Source organism: Monodelphis domestica, chromosome 1 (assembly GCF_027887165.1).
Source record: "Monodelphis domestica isolate mMonDom1 chromosome 1, mMonDom1.pri, whole genome shotgun sequence".
NCBI classification, from domain to species: domain Eukaryota; kingdom Metazoa; phylum Chordata; class Mammalia; order Didelphimorphia; family Didelphidae; genus Monodelphis; species Monodelphis domestica.
The window spans coordinates 290,867,804-290,887,207 of NC_077227.1; the positions used below are offsets into that span (position 1 = coordinate 290,867,804).

The 19,404-nt window shown below is 32.6% G+C and overlaps 1 protein-coding gene across 17 annotated transcripts in view; it reads left to right on the forward strand.

The window, feature by feature from the left end:
• The window catches only part of RALGAPA1 (Ral GTPase activating protein catalytic subunit alpha 1), a 314,990-nt gene that overhangs the window by 149,561 nt on the left and 146,025 nt on the right, over nucleotides 1–19,404 (forward strand). For all 17 annotated transcript variants that reach the window (XR_008915023.1, XM_056811013.1, XM_056811018.1 and 14 more), the window contains 8 exons: nucleotides 115–331; nucleotides 2,218–2,388; nucleotides 9,605–9,757; nucleotides 13,173–13,366; nucleotides 13,511–13,609; nucleotides 13,917–14,072; nucleotides 15,008–15,136; nucleotides 15,763–15,888. Coding sequence is in view for 16 of the 17 variants with exons in the window: in XM_056811013.1 (XP_056666991.1) it covers nucleotides 115–331; nucleotides 2,218–2,388; nucleotides 9,605–9,757; nucleotides 13,173–13,366; nucleotides 13,511–13,609; nucleotides 13,917–14,072; nucleotides 15,008–15,136; nucleotides 15,763–15,888 (1,245 nt within the window). In the remaining variant the exon portion in view is untranslated. The remainder of the gene's footprint in view (nucleotides 1–114; nucleotides 332–2,217; nucleotides 2,389–9,604; nucleotides 9,758–13,172; nucleotides 13,367–13,510; nucleotides 13,610–13,916; nucleotides 14,073–15,007; nucleotides 15,137–15,762; nucleotides 15,889–19,404) is intronic.

Below are 19,404 nucleotides of genomic sequence, written 5' to 3' on the forward strand. Positions count from 1 at the left end.
AGAATGTTAACACCATTTAAATCATGGATCATTTTGAAATATCTTGGAAACATTGTCAGATGAGGATGGAAAATATCTTTCAGATGAAACAAACATGATGATCTTTCATTTTAGAATATGACAAGAAGAGGGAGCAGTCCAGGCAGTCTTGAAGTCCCAAAAGATCTCCCTGATATACTGAACAAGCAGAATCAAATGCGTCCTATAGATGACCCAGGTGTGCCCTCAGAGTGGACCTCTCCTGCCAGTGCAGGAAGCAGTGACCTTATCAGCTCAGATAGCCATTCAGATTCATTTGGTGCTTTCCAGTATGATGGCCGGAAATTTGACAGCAAGTATCTGGTTTTCTATTTAACATTATAATTTTGTTAATTTTTCCTGTTTTCCTACTGTTAATTGTCTAGAAGATGTCTATACAGGTACCACATAGAATATTATGAGTATGTCTTAGTTTATAGAAGTATCACAAAAGGTGTCTCCCCCATCTTTGTTCTGTTTTAAGTTATTAACTGACATTTGCACCGCTTTGTATATTCTGTGCATTCTGAATACTAGTAGAATATCCCACTTTCAGTGCTGTAAATTAGTAGAAAGACAATTCTTATCCTAGAGAGTAAAAGATTTTAAAGTGGAAAAAAAGAATAGGTTTAGTAAGAATGAAACAGAGGGAAATATGAAAGGATAAGAAGTTATGACAGAATTATAATGTTAAATGACACAAAGATTTGTAATATACTCTATTTATACCACAGATGTATACCATGTATGAACCACAAAAGTGCTTCCCTTTGAATGGCAAGTTTCCCATTTTTTTTTAAAGTAACTATAAGCAGAGTACTTGATATGCAATGGGAAGTCCTTGGAATCAGGGAGATAGTACCTCTCATGTAGGGCAGGGTACTGAACTTCTTGGAGTTTGATTTCCTGATCTTTAAAATAAAAGAGCATGGAAAAGATGAGCTCTGAGATCTATTCAAAATATTGTCCTTCTAGCTATGGGTACTACGAAGATAGCCTTTACATGTAAGGAACTTATATTTTCTTGGATGGCTACAGATAATTGAATGCACAAATAATTAAATAAACATTAATTTGATAAGGTAGAAAGCCCTCTCTAGAGAGATCCACAGATAACATGGCACTTGAAATAAGCCTTGAGGGTAGTTCTAGGGTATTTGAGACAAAGAAATGAGACAGTTCATTGTGGGGAGTAGAGAGAGCCAATGTAAATTTGCATAGATGTCTTTGTTACATTCAAGGAGCAGTTAGTAGACCAGTTTGACCAGAACATAGGTATACCAACAGTATAGTAATATGATTGGCTTCCTACAGCCTCTCCAACATTGACTCTTCATGATTCTTGTCACCACTAGCAACTTTGAATAATGTGAGTTAAACCCTCAAAAGGTTTGAAAATTCACATTTTTGATTATTGATTTAGTGCATGTCATTGTTGATAGTTTGTAATTCTTTCAAAAGCTTTTGATATTCTTTGAACATTTTTTAAATTAGGGAGCAGCTCTTGACCTTATATAATTGTGGTGTTATTGTTATCCAGTCATTCATCCATGTTTGACTTTTTGTAACCCCATATGGAGTTTTGTTGGCAAAGTTACTGGATTGGCTTAATATTTGCTTCTCTAGTGGATTAAGGCAAACAGAGGTTAATTGACTTGCTCAGTATTACACAACTAGTATGTGTCAGAGACCATATTTGAACTCAGGTCTTCATGACTCCAAGCTGAACACTATCTACTGAATCACCTAGCTATGTTAATTTCTTTTTATCAGAAATTTGATATAAAGATTTTTTTCTTGGTTTACCATTTTTCTTAACCTAACTTCATTGATTTTTGTTTATGTAGAAGCTATTTAATTTTATACAGTAAAAATTGTAAGCTTTCTCGTATGATCTCTTTTTAAGGTAAGAATTACCACCACCACCCCAGTCGTAGTAGTGAAAGGTTTTTTTTTTTATTCTCTCCTACAGTTTTAGTATGTATTAAAAGTAAAGTATTAAATAGTATGATTTAAGTTAAAATAAGTGCTTTTCTAGCAGCTCTTGTCAAACAAGTTTTTCTGAAGTAATTTATTTAATTAGGTTTATTGAACAGTGGGTTAGTATATCTGATATTTTTTCTAGTCTCTTCCACATAAATTTTATAAATTGTTATTTTACACTTGATTAATTTGCATTTGAATCTTTCCTTTTTATAGATTTTGGCTTTGGAGTTGATGCTGGGGCACTATCTGAGGTTGAATCAAATTTAGGACATCAGCAAAATTCAGAAGAACTAGAAGTGGCAAGTTTAACTACGTTGCAAATAGATTCTGAAACAAGCAGTCTTAACCAACAGCCTATTTCTGCTGAAGTTGCAACTATTGCTGGTAATAATAATACTTATATAGCAATTTAAGATTAGTGATTACATATAATTTTAGCATTTGACATAAATACACATTGCAGATATTATTCAGTAAAGTTGCTTGTAAACACGTTAATTAAATGCATATTTTAGAAGTTGACAATGCTGAGTAAATTTTGGCTATGATTTGTTAAAGAGAGTGAAATTACCATTTAGAAATAGTTATGAGAAATATAAATGAATGCCATTTTTTCATCATCATAAATTGTCAGTGTAGGCTTTTTACAGGCTTCCTCTTCCAACTCTTCACTCTTACCTTCCCCAAATCCAATTTGTTGTCAAGTTTTGTTAATTTTTCCTTCAGTCTCTCTCTACTATATGCCCCCTTCTCTTTTCTATCCCTGCTTCCATTTGCTTGGACTATTGTAATAATTTACTAGTTGATCTCCCTGCTTAAAGTTTCTTTCCATTTCTAGTCTATTTAAGCACTCAGTTGTTGAAATGATTCTTCCTTATTTTTTAAATTTAATTTTTTTGGTTAAATTTTAAGTTCCAAAATGTCTTCCTCTTTCCCTCCTTCCCTTCACTAGAGAAGACCAACATCTGACACAGATAGATATGTAAAACCATACAGTACATAATTCCATATATCAGTTCTTTCATCTTCATAGGTCTTTATAGTTGAGTGGAACATCCACATTACTCAAAATAGCTTAGTCACTCATAATTACTCTTCAGACAGTATTGCTTTTACTGTATACATCATTATCTTGGTTTCTGTTTGTTAACTCTTCATGCAAGTGTTCCCATATTTTTCTAAAATCAACCTGATCATCATTTCTTACAGCACAGTAGTACTCTATCACAATCATATGCCACAACTTGTTCAGGCATCCAAATGATGAGTGCTACCTCCCCTCAGTTTCTAGTTGTTTGCCACCACAAGGAGAGCTACTATAAATACTTTAGTACATAAAAGAATATTGTAGAGCATATAGGTTCTTTTCCTTTTTCTCTGTTCACCTTGAAAAACAGACCTAATAATTATATTGCTGAGTCAGAGGGCATACACAGTTTTATAACTCTTTTGCCACAATTCAGGATTGCTCTCCAGAATGGTTGGAATGGTTCACAGCATATTAATGTCCCAGTTTTTACACATCCTTTCCAACATTTGTCTTTTTCCTCTTCTATTTTTTTGGCCAGTCTTATAGGTGTGAGATGGTATCTCAAAGTTGTTTTAATTGGCATTTCTGTATGCTATTCTACTCTCTAGAAAAATGTTCTAGAGAACATTTTTACATGACTATATATATATGTATATGTATATGTATATATCGTATATATATAGCTTTGATTTCTTCTAAACACTGACAGCTTTGACCATTTATCAATTGGAAAATGGAGCACAGTCTTATAAACTGGACAAAATTTTCTGTATGAGATATGAGACCTTTATCTGAAAAACTGACTGCAATTTTTTTCCCAAGAAAATTATCTTTTTAAAGTACAGGTCTAACCGTGTCATTCATTTCCACCCTACCTCCCCATTCAGTAAATCCCAAAGGTTTTACCTGTGTTCTCAAATATAAAATCCTTTGTTTGCCTGTAAAAACCCTTTATAACCTGACTCCTTTTCTCCATATTCTCTGATACAATGGCACTGACTTCCTTCAAGTTTTAGCTGAAATTCTAAAGCTTCACAGGAAGCTTTTCTCAATGTCTAATGTCTTCATTTTGAGAAGGCCTTCATTATTTCATGTATATTATTCCCTGTTTGTATTTAGTCACATGTATGAAGTCCCCTTTAATATAGTATGAGCTCAGCTCCTTGAAAGTAGAGACTGTCTTTGCCTTTTTATCCTCAGTGCTTAGAACATTGCTTGGCATATAAGTGCCTGATAAATGTTTATTGGAAAATTCTGCTAATGTAGAAGAGTTGCAGAGTTGTTGGCAAGTAGTATAAATGATTCAAAAAGCATAGAAAGAAGAATGATAAAAAGCAACTTAGTATGAAAAGACAAACTGGTGTAATTAATTGGATAGAGAACTGGCCTTGAAGCTGAAATTCAGATTTTACTTCTGATACATACTACTTGTATGACCCTGTGCAGGTCATTTAATCTTATCAATGCTCTAGTCAGTACTAAGATAATAAGTTACAGGGAAAGTGCTGACTTTATTGGTAGGAAATATTTCTTCACCTATGAATTATCTATATTAAATGAAGTCTGGTCTCTCACTATTTAGAAAGAGAATAACACATTTCCATTTTTATTGTTTTTATTGTTCAGTCATTTTCAGTTGTACCTGTACCTCTAGATTTTTTTTGGCAAAGATATTGCAATAGCCCAAGCAAATAGAGTTAAGTGAAGTGTCTAGAATCACACAGTTAGTGTCGGAGGCCTGATTCAAACTGAGGAAAATGAGTATTCCTGACACCAGGTGAACCTTTAATGAGTTTGACTGTCTGTTAACCCCTGGATTACTGGAGAGAGCTGAGGAAGAAAGTGCTTGCTTTGTGTGTCTGGTTAGAGGGGTGGGACATGCTGTCCTCTGGTCCTGGGAAGAGGGGGAATGAAGCAGCTCCTTGCATGCAGTTTCTGTACACATGCCACATCTTCACCAACATGTCCCTATACCATCTAGCTGCCCTCACATTTGGTTGATCCTAAAAAAAAAAAATTCAGTGATCTCACCATAACCAATATACTCCATTGTAGTTTAAACACAGGCTTCTTTTAAAATTCCCACAATCAGTGGAGCCTCTCCGAGCATCAGGACTTGGAGCTTTTGCTGCTTCTTTAAAAGTTAAGAGTAAAATTGAGTTTGGGAATGTGAGCAGGGAAGAAAGAAAGTTGTTGTAGGAATGTCCTAGTGATACTATAATATTTGCCCGAGATGAGGGACCCAATGCTTATATAATATTATATTAGATACTTCTATCTGGCATTTTCCTTGAGTAAGATATATTTATAGTATGAAAAATAACTTCAAATAATAGTTACTTATTTAATATGTGAAAGAATATTTATTGTCTATACTGGCATGTATAAACTTTATCATGGTTCCGTTTTAAAATCAGAACGTGATACATGTGAATCCAAATGCCAGAGGTGGAAGGGGAATATCTAATCCAACTTACCATGGCAATCCATTCTACCTATATGTAGTTGTATTTGCTGAATGGCTGTCATCAAATTCACGTTTCCTGTCCACAATTTCTGCCATTACTTCTGGCTTTGTCCTTTTTCTCCACCACCTTCTGTCCTCTCCACTATCCCTAAACACAAGTTGCTTATTCTTTCTTTTATGTGATCATCCTTAAGTACTCAATTGCAGCTTCTTAGGCCTTCTACCATGATTTTTTTTTTATTTTTTCAGCTTATCATTGTCCTTTGTGATATATGGTACTCAAACCATGTTTTGTGAGACAGCAGCTATTGAGAATTGTAGTTTGGGCCTTTTGTCTTACTACCATTTTGTTATTTTTCAGGTTTTATAATTTACATGTCCAAAGTTTGTTATAATTATTTTTCTCTGAACTAAGAAATTTTGTTGGAAACTTCAAGGTCCTGTTATTGAAGATATTACAAAGACATTTAAGCAAATATGCTTAATTTTTGAGAATTTATTGGCTTTTATTGGAAATGTTATTCAGCACTGAATTTTCCCAAGGTGAAAATTATTCTCACAAGGATGACCAAATAAAATTTATTTGCCAAATGAGTATTCATATATAACTAAAATTTGTTGAAGCTAAGGGCCAAATCAGTGCTAGGAAAAAAAAGATTTGCAAGATGCTTTATACTTATTCACACATAATTCATTTTGTCCTTTCAATAACCTTGGGAAATAGGTCCTGTTATTGTTCACCTTTTACAAATGAGGAAACTAAGGCAGATAGATGGGTTAAGTAATTTGCCCAGGGTCACATAGGCTAATAAAAATGTTTGAGGCTGGACTTGCTGACTAGGAACCACAAAGACTGATCACCCTTAATATTTTGTTAAGATGGTGTTTTATAAAAACAAATCACTAAAATGTGTGCAGCTACTTTGTGATCATATTGAAAAGACTTTAAAGATGTTTAAAACAACATAGCAAATAATGGATAATTTTTTCATACTGAGATACTGTGCAAAACAAGATGCCTTCATTATTAGCCTGTTTGAAAAAGACAATGTATTATGTTATTTATATCTTTTAAAAGGCATGCACACAAGCATGAAATCAGGGGTTTTACATTCATGTACAATATTGGTTTGGGAGCCTATTTCACAGCTTTAAGAACTTGAGTATATTTTTCTCTGATTTTTGCCAGAATTTATGTGTGTATGTGTATTTTAAGTATAAAAAGTTGAATATGAATTTGATGAATGCTTAACTGGAAATGTCCTTGGAGTTAGGTAATTTATATTCACTTTTAATAATTATATTTGGATTTCTATTATTTTCTGTTCTGTATCACTTAAACTCCTTTTATTTGAGTAATGTTTAAATGTTACTCAATGTTTAAAAAAAAAATTCTATCCACTGTACCACCTACCTGTTCTATATGAGCCAGAATTTTTAATTAAAAAACTCTTCCATTACAACAAAAGTAATTATTTTACTTGAGCACTTAATGGACTTTTGGCCATTTATCATCTATGTATAGAAGCACAACTCAGTTCAGTAAGCATTCAAGCCCCTATTACGTACAAAGCACAAATAAAAGGTACTGAGGATACAAAAATAAAAAGTAAACAATCCTTGTCCTCCAAGAGCCCACATTCTACTGGTAGGAATAAGACATGTACCCAAATAAATATAATCCCTGTGCCTGAGATATAGTGATCATTTAATAAATGATTGTAGGTTGATTGAAGAAGGAAGAAATTATTAACAACTGGAAAAATGAGGAAAGACTATCCATCTCAACTCTATAGTTCCTTGGTTGGTATCAATTTATCATCTCCCATTTCCTTTTTTCTCTGGCACCCCCTCATGGTAACAAATTCCCCTTCATCCTGAATCTCTTCAATACACTTTCCAACTTACTATGCCAAGAGAAACTTAGCAATGCCAGAAGACACTACATCCTTAGTTATTCTCTCCAATATGGTGTGTCCCTTCTCTCATTTTCCAGCACACTGAGCTGAGAAAGAATTAGCATACTCCGTTACTTCTCAGTGCTAATTTAAGACCATTTATTTGCCATCATCACTAAGGAGTTTCTCTTGAGGTTCAATTGCATTATCTATTCCAGATTGTTGTTATAGTAATTAGCTGATTAAGTTATTTTCTTTTCTTTCTCAGGGAGTTATGTACATAGCTCATAGTTTTCTTCTCCATCCTAACCTCTTTCACTCTGCTATACAGAATGACATTTATTATGCCATTTTATTATACCTAATGACATCTTGAAAAATATCTGACTTCCCAAGTTCACCAATCTTTTCAACATCTGACAGAGACAAACCAAGTTTGGGGCCTAAGAAATTAGGCAAAGGTCCAAACTTTAGAAAATATATTCCAGATCTAAGGACGAAGGTTGGAATGAAGACATCTCCCCTGTAGAATCTTAGGAACTGGGCACAGATGGCTGGAAAAACAGTCTTGAGAGAAATATATGTTTTTGTACCCGTTTAACCATGAATTTGCTAAACCCTACATGTATTCTTGCTCCCCCCTGCTCTCTCATTCCTGTGGGTTTTTTCCTTTATAAACTCTACCCCTATTCAATAAACTTTGCTTGAATTAGTTATCAGCTATGTGACCCTTCTGACCTCAAAAGGTTCTAATCCCTCTGGTCTTTTTTCTTGCTCCTACCTAAGGAACCCTTGGCCCCTGGCCTGAGCCTTTGGGGCTCATCTCCCCCATTGGGCTCTAACAAACATCTATGACCTATATTTTCATTTTACCTAGGCCACTGATAGAAATGGTTATACCCTTAATCTAATCATTGCCCATAACTGGGCTTCCTCCATCATTTGAACTCTAAAATTTCTTTCTCTGATTATAGCTTCCTATTCCTCCATTTCTCTCTGCCTCACCTCTAAGCCTATGTCTCCATCATTATCTCTATTACCTTGATTCCATTTTGTTCTCCCCATCCATCAAACAGCTCTGGCTGTTCTTTTTTTATAGTCCTAACTATGTGGTTGACTATTTCATACATTCTCTTTATCTTATGCTTTGGATTCTCAAAATTCTTTGTAAATATTACTAATCACGCTTTGCCAAACTGTAACCCTGAGTTTTCTCTTAATAGCCACTCATTACCAAGAGAAAAATATGTCTATGGTGCAGATAAAAACAGTACAGCTGGATTCAGACTGATTAAAATGAACAAACTTGAGAAGGAAGGAAGAGAAAGGGAAGAAGAAATCATTTGTTAATAACTATGTGCCAGGAACTTTGAATAAGGGCTTTTACAAGAATTTGCTCATTCAATCTTTACCACAACCCTGGCATATAGTTGCTATTAATATCTCTTTTTCATAGCTGAGGAAAGTGAGGCAGATAGAAATTAGGTGACTTGATCAGGAACATACATCTGTTAAGTGTGTGAGGCCAGATTTGAACTCAAGTCTTTCTGACTCCAAGCCTAGTGCTTTATTTGCTGTTCTGCCTAGCGTAGGGGAGCCATGAAAACTATCTTCAAGTTTTGAACAGTTCTCCCATAGAAGAGAGAATAGATGTTTTTTACTTGACCTCAGAGGACAGGACTAGGAACAAAATCCTAGCTTCTCATTTTTATTCCTATGGAAGACAAATTTGAGCCAATCTAATAATATATCATATTCAGTGTTTATCATATTGCATATTAATATGCAATATCACTCATATTCAGTCATCGTTATTTGACCAGTAAGTCATATAATGTTCATAATATCCCTGTATTCCCTCCCTTCCCCCACTTCAAAACTGCCTTCTCTGGTTGCCACTACCCTGCATATATGATATCCCTTTATTAGAATATAATCTCTCTGAAACAAGGACTACTTTACTTTGGTATTTGTAGCCCCTGTGCTTAGCATAATGCTTATATTATAATAGTTCCTTAATAAATGATCATTCATCTGTTGCCTTGACTAATATGAACACTGGTGTGACTATATGGTCTTTAATGCATATCTTTTTTTTCTGGTGCCTTAATCATTACCTTTGTTGTTGTTGCTGTTGTGCTTTTTAAAGTGTTTGGGGAATTGTTACGTGCCCTTTAAGGTGACTTTATGAAATATTATTTACAGGTTCAGAAAGTGTTTCCCCAATCCATTCTGCTCTGGGTTCCAGATCACAGACACCATCTCCTGCTAATCTGAGTACAGATCATACTGAACAAAAAGACCTGCAATTGGATGAGAAGCTCCAGCACTCTGTTTTGCAAACCCCAGATGATCTAGGCAATTATTTAGAAATTAGAAATTTTCCATTTTTCTTTTCTCCTGTAATAGAATTAAGAGATTGTTGTTAGTAAAATAAGATTCTTTGAATTGAAGAAGATATATTTTATATTTATTGCAGTAGTCTTGCAATCTTTAGGAAAGTTATATTTTACTATAACATTTTCTTTGCTCTTTAAAAACAACCTTGTCATTTATGTTTTTTAAAAATTCCTGATGATAATTAACATTCCACACCTTAAATTTATTTATTCTACTCTCTATATATATTAAATTATCTTTTTTTGTTATTTATTAACACAGGTAGTACATTTTATGGCATAAATTATTCTTTTGTTTTTATTTTTAAATTTTATTTAATTAGAATATTTTTGCATTGTTACATGATTCATATTCTTTTCCTCCCTTCCTGTCCCCCCCACCCCCGTTGCCATGAGCAATTCAGCTGGGTTTTACATGTATCACTGATCAAGACCTATTTCCATATTATTAATATTTGCAATAGAGTGATCATTTAGAGTCTACATCCCCAATCAGATCCCCGTCGAACCATGTGATCAAGGAAATGTTTTTTTCTTCCGTATCACAATTATTATTATTAATATTTTGGGATATACAGCCATGTAACAAAATAGAATAACTCCTAGCAACCTTTGAAATTTTCATTGCTAGAAACCAGATAATAATTCTCAGAATATGCTAAGTTCATGTACACAGAGTATCATAGCCCCAAATATATGCCAGGCACTATGCTAAGTGCATTACAATAATTATCTCATTTAATCACCACACCCTCTGGGGTTATGTACTATTGTTATCTATGGTTTTTTTTTTTATAAAACCCTTACCTTCTGCCTTGGAATCAATACTGTATATTGGCTCCAATGCAGAAGAGTGGTAAGGGCTAGGCAATGGGGGTCAAGTGACTTGCCCAGGGTCACACAATTGGGAAGTGTCTGAATCCAGATTTGAACCTATGACTTCCCGTCTCTAGGCCTGGTTCTCAATCCATTGAGGTGCCCAGCTGCCCCCTGTTATCTATGGTTTACAGATATGGAAAATGAGGCAGACCAGAGGTTAAAGGACTTTTCTCTAGGATCACACAGCTAGTGTCAGATGTGGATTTAAACTAATCTCTTCCTGACTTAAGTCAGGCGTCCTATCCTCTGTACTACCTTGCTGTCCCTAATCATGACATCATGACATTTGTGCTGTTATCAAAATTGTCTGAGAATATGTTGAATAATTCTGGCAAAGAAATAGATTGCTGCAAGTGACAGAACCTGACCACTATGGTGATGGAATACACTTGCTCTTCTAACAAAATAAAAACAAATTAAATTTCTTAACTGCTGGTCAATTAATTAATCTTTTAACATTTGGTTAATTCTCAATTCCCCGGGACATTACTGTCTTCTTAATGATTTTACTGTGACTCTTGCTTCTTTAAAAAAAAAAAAAGTCTACCCTTTGATTGCTATACTGCTCTTTAGCTTCACTTTAAATGGATGGATTTAAAGGGGGAGAAATACTCAGATTATTATTTTTCCTAACAATGTTGATGAGTTGACAGAATTGAAATCTGTGGATTTAGAGAGACTGTAAAAAGCTGAATTCATGATTTTATTCATAATCTTAGCATTTCCCTCTTTTAATTTTTATGGGGGAAAAACTTGTCAAGTTTTTTTAAGGATATTAAAGAACTCTAATTCTGATTATTAAGAACTATTCCACCATTTAAATGTTTCTTCCAAATCTGTTGTATATTTACAAATCAGATGTTCTTCTATAGGGACTTTAGTCTTCAATTTGCTGTTTATTATTTTCAATATTCTTGTTATAGGAAAATGTAGATCATTTTGAAAGTTACCTCTAATTTCCCTCATTAGGAGGAGGAATAGTCTTTCAGATTTAAATGATTTGAGAAATGACAACGAAAAAAGCATTCTTGCGTAGTTTGTAAGGGCATGCCCTGTAACTAGTTGGTAAGGTATCTTTCTGAGAGTCAGGTGACTATGCAGCACCAAAGAATTAACTGTAGAAGTATGCTGTATATAAAGATTTTAAAGGGAATTTTCTTCTTAATTTTTTGTTCATTATTGGGGATATTTTTATTTAAGTAATAAGTTATTATTTGAGTAAAACACTTAAGAAGTTTACCAAGAACATAGAGAAAAAGCAAAAAACAGAACTTTGTAGTGAAATTGTGTCATATTGAAAATAAAATCTACACATTAGGAAAAATTAAAATAATTACAAATTATTAGGCATGTAAAGATCCAATTGTATGAGGTTTTTATTTTTCAAGAGTAAAAAAAGCTTCCAGACAAACAGAACAAAGAGAGTATTGTAAATTGTAAGCTGCAGAAATAATTCGAGTGACAGTAAAGAAAGTTGTAGTGTAGAATTACTTTGTAATTGAATTTACTACAAGTTTTAACAAAAGTTCAAGCCTGTTAAAGTAGTTTGAGTCAAAGAATCTTTATATGTTCTTAGAAATATCATAGGTTAAAGGTGCACTGAGACTTTTGAAACACTTCTCATGTAGAAATTTATGCTGATTTTTCTAATTTTTACAGATTTTTTTTCAAGCTTAATTCTGTCTAAAATACTACTGATATATGCATTAACAACCCAATTATAGAAATAAAATTGTATATTATTTTTCAGTTTTAATATTTTTTAAAATGTAGCCAAAGCATGAGTATAATAATAATAGCTAACTTGCTAACATACATACATACATACATATGTATAGACATTTACTATGGGCCAGATAGACATGTTAACATTATTATTTATTATTATTATTTCATTTGGTCCTCACAACAGCCTGAGGCAAATAAGTGACTTGCCTAAGGTCAGTAAATAAGGTTGGATTTTAATTCACATATTCCTGTCTCAAAGCCTAGCTCTTTATCTGTTGCACCACCTAGTTGTTACAATGAGTTATAGTCATTTGGTACTTTAGGTTAGTTCTAGAATAGGGAAATTAAAAATTACTCAAATGTAAAAAGACTGACAGTTTAAAATTGTTAGGATTCATGGGGAAAAATAAGAAATGCAACATAAACTTGTTTGCAGATATTGCATCCTATTCTTAGATTATTTCCTAAATTCTCATTATTTCCAAAAGTTGAAATTTATCTACATTGAACCACATCATATAAGGAGGAGAGCTGGTTAAACATTCAATAAAATTCCTTCAAGTGATACTTTCAGTACTCAACAGAAACATCTAATTAATGAGTTATTGGCCCGAATGAAGAATCGGTGAGATTTTGTCAGTAAATCAGGATCCATCTAATTACAATGACTGTTGTTTTTCTTATTTTCAAGATAAATTATTCTTTGTTTTTTCCTCTTAAACTTCACAGAAATTTTATTTACACAGTATTGTTTCATTAACTTCTAGAAACAAGCGAGTTCCCATCTGAATGTTGCAGTGTAATGGCAGGAGGCACTCTCACAGGATGGCATGCTGATGTTGCTACTGTAATGTGGAGAAGAATGCTAGGCATTTTGGGAGATGTTAACACAATTATGGATCCTGAAATACATGCTCAAGTGTTTGATTACTTGTGTGAACTTTGGCAGAATTTAGCTAAGGTAATTTAGGGGGGAAAGGAAGGTAAAATAGAAGAATTTATCATGGAGAAAAAACAAAAGATATTTTTTAAAATTAATAATGCACTCTATAGTTGCAAAAAATTACTTCATAGTTATCTTTTTTACCTTTTAAAAAAATTACAGATTAGAGATAATCTTGGCATTTCAACTGATAATCTGACCTCACCTTCTCCACCAGTTTTAATACCTCCTCTGAGAATCCTTACTCCTTGGCTTTTCAAGGTAAGTTAAGTTTTTACTTTTGAAATAAATAGCTGATCAATATTATTGGTCTCTTAAACCTTAGAAGTAGATAATATTTCACTGTTCTTTTTCTGTAATATTTCTTTTTCTAACAAGTTATTTTCGATGGTATTGTTTGTGCACTGTAGCCAAAACTATAAAAACTGGTATGAGTTAAAGGAAATAAAAATAAAGACACTCAAAAAGTAGACATAACTGAAAATATATAGTTACATTTAAATAGGTAAATATTTTTACTCTCCTCTCCATTTTTGTTAGAGAATTAAAATTGAGTTTTTAATTGTAGGCAACTATGTTGACTGACAAATATAAACAAGGCAAATTACATGCCTATAAACTTATTTGCAACACAATGAAAAGAAGACAAGATGTATCGCCAAATAAAGACTTTTTAACACACTTCTTTAATATAATGCATTGTGGACTACTCCATGTTGATCAGGTAAATTTATACCTTCTAAGAAATCCTATCCATTTACCTTTGATCCTTGATTCTCTTTACATCTTTTATGAATTAATACTTAAGTTACCTCTAGAAATGATGTTTCATAGAAATTTTATTTTTATTGTTGCATACAATCTGCATTATATTTAGTGAGCAAAAATAATAAAGGTTGATTGTTATTTAGAAAAAGAAAAAATGCTTTTTTGTACATTGTGTATTCATCTATCAGTCTATAACAATCTATAAGTTTTATATATAATAATACTATTATAAAAGTATAATTTTATAATAAATTCTAAAATAAATTAATGCAACATTGCTGAAACAGCATATAGAATTATAGTTTGTGATATATTCAGTCTGATATAAAATAACTAAATCATTGGTGTCTACCTGAAGGTGAAATGAATTAATTGCCAAGTTAAGAGCTTTTCTCTCCATTTCCTACATGGAACCTCTTCACAGAGATTTCTAGAGGAGCTAGCTTCCTTTGAATCTCACAACTTAAACTTATTACTTAGATTTGCACATGAAACTAAATGGGGCCAAGAAATTAGTTTGTGCTTCACAATCTTAGAGAAGATGGTCTATTATCTTATACACCCACTTCTGAATATTTTTCTTTCTTTGTAGAAACATCTCTAGTGATGCCATTTAAAATGATGGGTTTTGGTGTTCCTTTCCTCTAAGCATATAAAATCAGGAGTTGTTCATTTAGGAGAATTGAATTTAATCTTGTTAAAGTCTATTTAAATTTAGTTTTCAGTCAATTTTTTTAGAAACTTAACTGAGTAAAACAGTATAAAAATTGATTTTTTTCAGTATTTCTTAGTTTATCCAATTTTAAACTTTAATGAGTCAGTGATAGCGAATGTGTGTATATATGTATGTATATGTAATAATCTTTTCCTCTTTCCTGTTCCCTTCCTAAGGATATTGTCAATACAATTATCAAACACTGTTCCCCTCAGTTTTTTTCACTTGGTTTGCCTGGTGCCACAATGCTTATTATGGATTTCATTGTAGCAGCTGGCAGAGTAGCTTCTTCAGCATTTCTTAATGTAAGTGTTCTTTTTTTTTTCCTTTATAATTTAGTAAAACTTTAACTAACCCTAACTAATTGGAACATACAAATAAAAATTAGTTAATAAAGGCATTTGTAGAATAAAGGCAGTTGTGGAAAACAGTAATTAGAATTAGAAGTTTCTGTTAAAACTTTAATTACCTCAACTTCACCAGAACTCCATGTTTAGATCACTTTCTTTTTAGAAAGAAAACATCAGAAGCTCTTATGGTCAAAGGAGAGCTGTGACTGGTTAGCAGACCAATGCAGCATCCATTTAAATAATGTATCCATAGTGTGAGCAGTGAAATGCAAAAGATGAACGAAGTTGAAGTAAATAGAGGAAGGTTAAAAATTATGTATAACTGGGGGGGGGGCGGGGGGAAGAAGGCCTAAAGCAGTGGTAGAACAACACAGAAAAAAGTATACAGGTGTTCTAATTGGAGAAACAAAAGTGGAAACCTGAAGTATATAGTGGAGAAGTAGAAATAAATTGAAATAAATTTAAAGTCAGTTTAATAGTGTTTTTTGTTTATAGGTGGCATTGGCCTGAATATTTTCTTTCTTTAATATGTAGTAATGCTATTAAATACATTTTAATATTCTGGATTATCCCTTTCTTAGGCACCAAGAGTAGAAGCACAAGTTCTACTGGGATCTCTTGTTTGCTTTCCAAATTTATATTGTGTGCTACCAGCTCTTCATCCAAACATGCCTGATATTGTTGTGTCTCAGTTCACTGATGTTAAGGTGAGTTATCTATCATTCAGATCCACAGATAATTTTTTAACATCAATTATACATAAGGCAATCATATTAACTGTAAAGTGGGCATGTTTAAAGGATAGGTAGTTCTAATTTTTTCTATTATCTTTAAGAATCTGTGTTGTAAAAAACTTTATTTTCAGGTAGAACCTCAAGTACTCTGGATGTTTTATGGAGTGTAAGCATCAAGGCTTGGAGACCTTTGTATCCTCTGCACAAAGATGATTCTCCACAACTGCCTTTTATGGTTGGAATTGCTTGGAAGATAACTTTTCATGACCCAGATTTGCCTCTTGTGATTATTCTGGGATTGTGGAGAATTTCCCTATAGCAGCTATATGCCCAGAATCAGACACTATCTGCCTTTGAACCTGCCATGCTAGTTGCCAAAATGTCCTCTTGTAGGGCCTGTGTGGGCTTCTAGAACACTAAGAAGAGGAGGGGGATGGGGGAAAGGCAGAAATTCCTCTGCTACTATGAGGAAATGAATTATAAAATGATTTGCTGAAATCTTTTGATGTATGGCAGATAAATGTATGGGAAAGTTGCCTGTCCAAAAGATTACTTAAATTCCATCTCTAGACGGGTATGTTACAAAGCAGAAATGTGATTATGTTTCTGCTTTGTTGATCACAATTTCATTGTAGCTATAATATCATTTTAAATCACTATTTTTTTACCACTATTATCTAGAGGAAATTATATATTATTGTATTCAATTTTTTACTCTGTAATCCCAGAACCTAATTTTGATCATATATACCAAATACTACAGATTATTTACTTTGTTGTGTACTATACTATAATTAACAATGCTTTTTGGAAGTGTTTCATTTTCCAGGGTTCAGAGTAGTAAAAACAAAAAAAAAAGTTAAAAAAAAACTTTCCCTCCTTCGAAATAATTAATGTGCCCCCCAGACTCCATAATTAGTTATTGAATTTCTCAAAAGAAGCCTTGTACTAGACACTATCAAACCTCTTACAAATAGAAGAGTAGATAGATGAAGACTGCTTTTAATTTTTCTGTCTAAAACTGAAACTTAAAGTATATCATGGATTGCTCTTTATCTCTTCTTGAAGCTTTTTCATTTTTATTTTTAATCACAAGATATTGCTTTTTATTTTAGGCTACCATATTTAACTTAATAATTTTTGGGCCTGAAACTATTTTAAGAGTTTTTTGGGTTACAATGTTAATAAAAAGGATACTTACAATACTGCTAGCTATATATAGATGAATTTCACCTATACCAACTAGTGAGGCTCAGGAAAATTCTATTTTTAATGAGAACAACTGAATATTAGTTTTATGTTAATCATCAAATTGTACATATTAAGGGCTTTTGTATATCAGAGCACAGTATGGTATATATTGGGATGATATTGAAATGTTTTTCACTCTAAGGTGTAATGAATACATTTTAATGAAAAGAATAAAAGCTGTTTGCAGAACAAATCTGTCATATACATGAATTCAGTATAAACTAATAAACACACAAAGACTTGGATGTGGGAATAAGTAAATCATTTTTGAGAGTTAGCAACTGGTAAAGGAGAATAAATAGAAAGGAGGTGATAATAAAGTTGTAGCCATGAAGTTGAGCAGTTTGGGTCAGATAAAATAGACAACAAAAGCATTATTATTTTTTTAATCTAAAATGATGTGGTTTATAAAAATTATGTTAGCAGCAATATTTGAAAGAAAAAATAGAGATCTATTATGAAACTATTCTCTAAGCTCAGTTTGAGTTGATCTAAGAAACACAGAGATAATAAAAATGTCAGGACTTCTTAGTCAATAAACATTTATTAAGTACCAACTGTGTGCCAAGCATTGTACCAGGCTTTAGGAATTGTACATGGGCAACAACATGTTCCTTTCTTAAGGAGGAAGATTGCAAATTCACTTATATGTTTGAAGTTTACAGTGGTTGTGAGATGTCAAAATAAACATAACATATAGTTCATCTCCATAATACTGTTAAATAAGTAGATAATGGTGACTCTAGGAAGAAAGATCAGGATTAAAGTTGTTCAATTTGTTTTTAATTCGTAGTTTCATAATACACTAAAACCTACATATAATGAAAAAAAATTTTAATGCTGATTCACTTGAAATTGCTGATATTACCTGTTAGTCTTTATAATTCCAGCCTTTGATTATAATGCTGATCCTGAAAATAAGTTTTGTTTTTCTTTTAGCCAGATATAAGGGCCAGAATATATAAAGAGGTGTTGCCTTTTTAATTTTATAGCAATCAAGAGAGTATTTATTAAGACAAAGGTCTTTTGGAAGGTGACAAAAGACTTATTTCAATAATTTGCGGTCAATATAGAAAAAACACTATATGAAACAATTAGAGAATAGTATAAAAAACTAAATGTTAAATTTTGTCATCTTAGCACGTGGTTTAAATTTAGATTTCATATTGCTTTTCAGTTTATATAGATCAAGAGATTAAGATGATCCTTTGCTTTGTGTCAATATGCACTAGCCACTTTACACATTTTGACTTCATTTTATGGGATGCCATTAATTACTTTGAATTCCATGTCTATTTTTTATGGTACTTTTCTTTACACTTTTCCCCACATCTTCTCAGTCTTTGTCAGATTATTTGTTAGATTATTATCCATTTGTATTGTTAAAATAAGTATTTTTATTGTGAACTTGACATTTATCAACAATATAGAAATCTATTTTCTCTTTTAAACTTTATTTTTTTAAATTACTAAATATGTTTTCTCCCCCTTTCACTTTTCCTTCCTGCCCCATTGCCAAAAAAGGACCAGAAAAACCCTTAAGTAATATACATATTCAAGCAAAACAAATTCCCATGTTTTGTCAATGAGTTCATCCATTCACATACACAGTTCTGATTGAGAATTGTGTTTCTATCTGTTATTTTTCTTCCTTCTTTTTTCTTCCCTCCCTGTTTTGCAGTAAAGTAGGTGGTGAAAGAAAAAAATGTGATTAGCTTTAAGAATCTCCAATTAGTCTGATCTCACTTCATTTCACCTTAACCCTTCTTCTAGTCAAGAAGCCTGATCCCTAGTTTTTAATTCTTTTTTCTTTTTTTGGTTTATTATCCTCCCTCAGTTGTCAATTTGTTTTGCTTGTGACTCCCTAACTGTAACTACCACCTCCCTGTCTTCTCATTTCTTGGTTAAATTTAATGTATTTCTACACAAAATTATTTGTATTCTTGGCAGTCTTTGAGTGGATGTAGGTATTTTTAGCTGTTTATCATTGGTTTTGTCATTTTTCTTTCTAGTACATTTTCAGAATTTTATTGGGGAAGATCCTGAGCCCCTCTAGTTTTTCCCATTGTAGTCTTCTTAACTGTAAATTTCTTTTTTTGTATTGAGCAAGATAGTAACATGATCATACCTGTTTTGAAGATATCAGTTTGGTAGCCATGTGGCAGCTTTATTGGAGAGGGGAGAGACTTGAGGTTAAGACCAATCAATAGGGTATTTTAATAATTCACACCAGAGGTA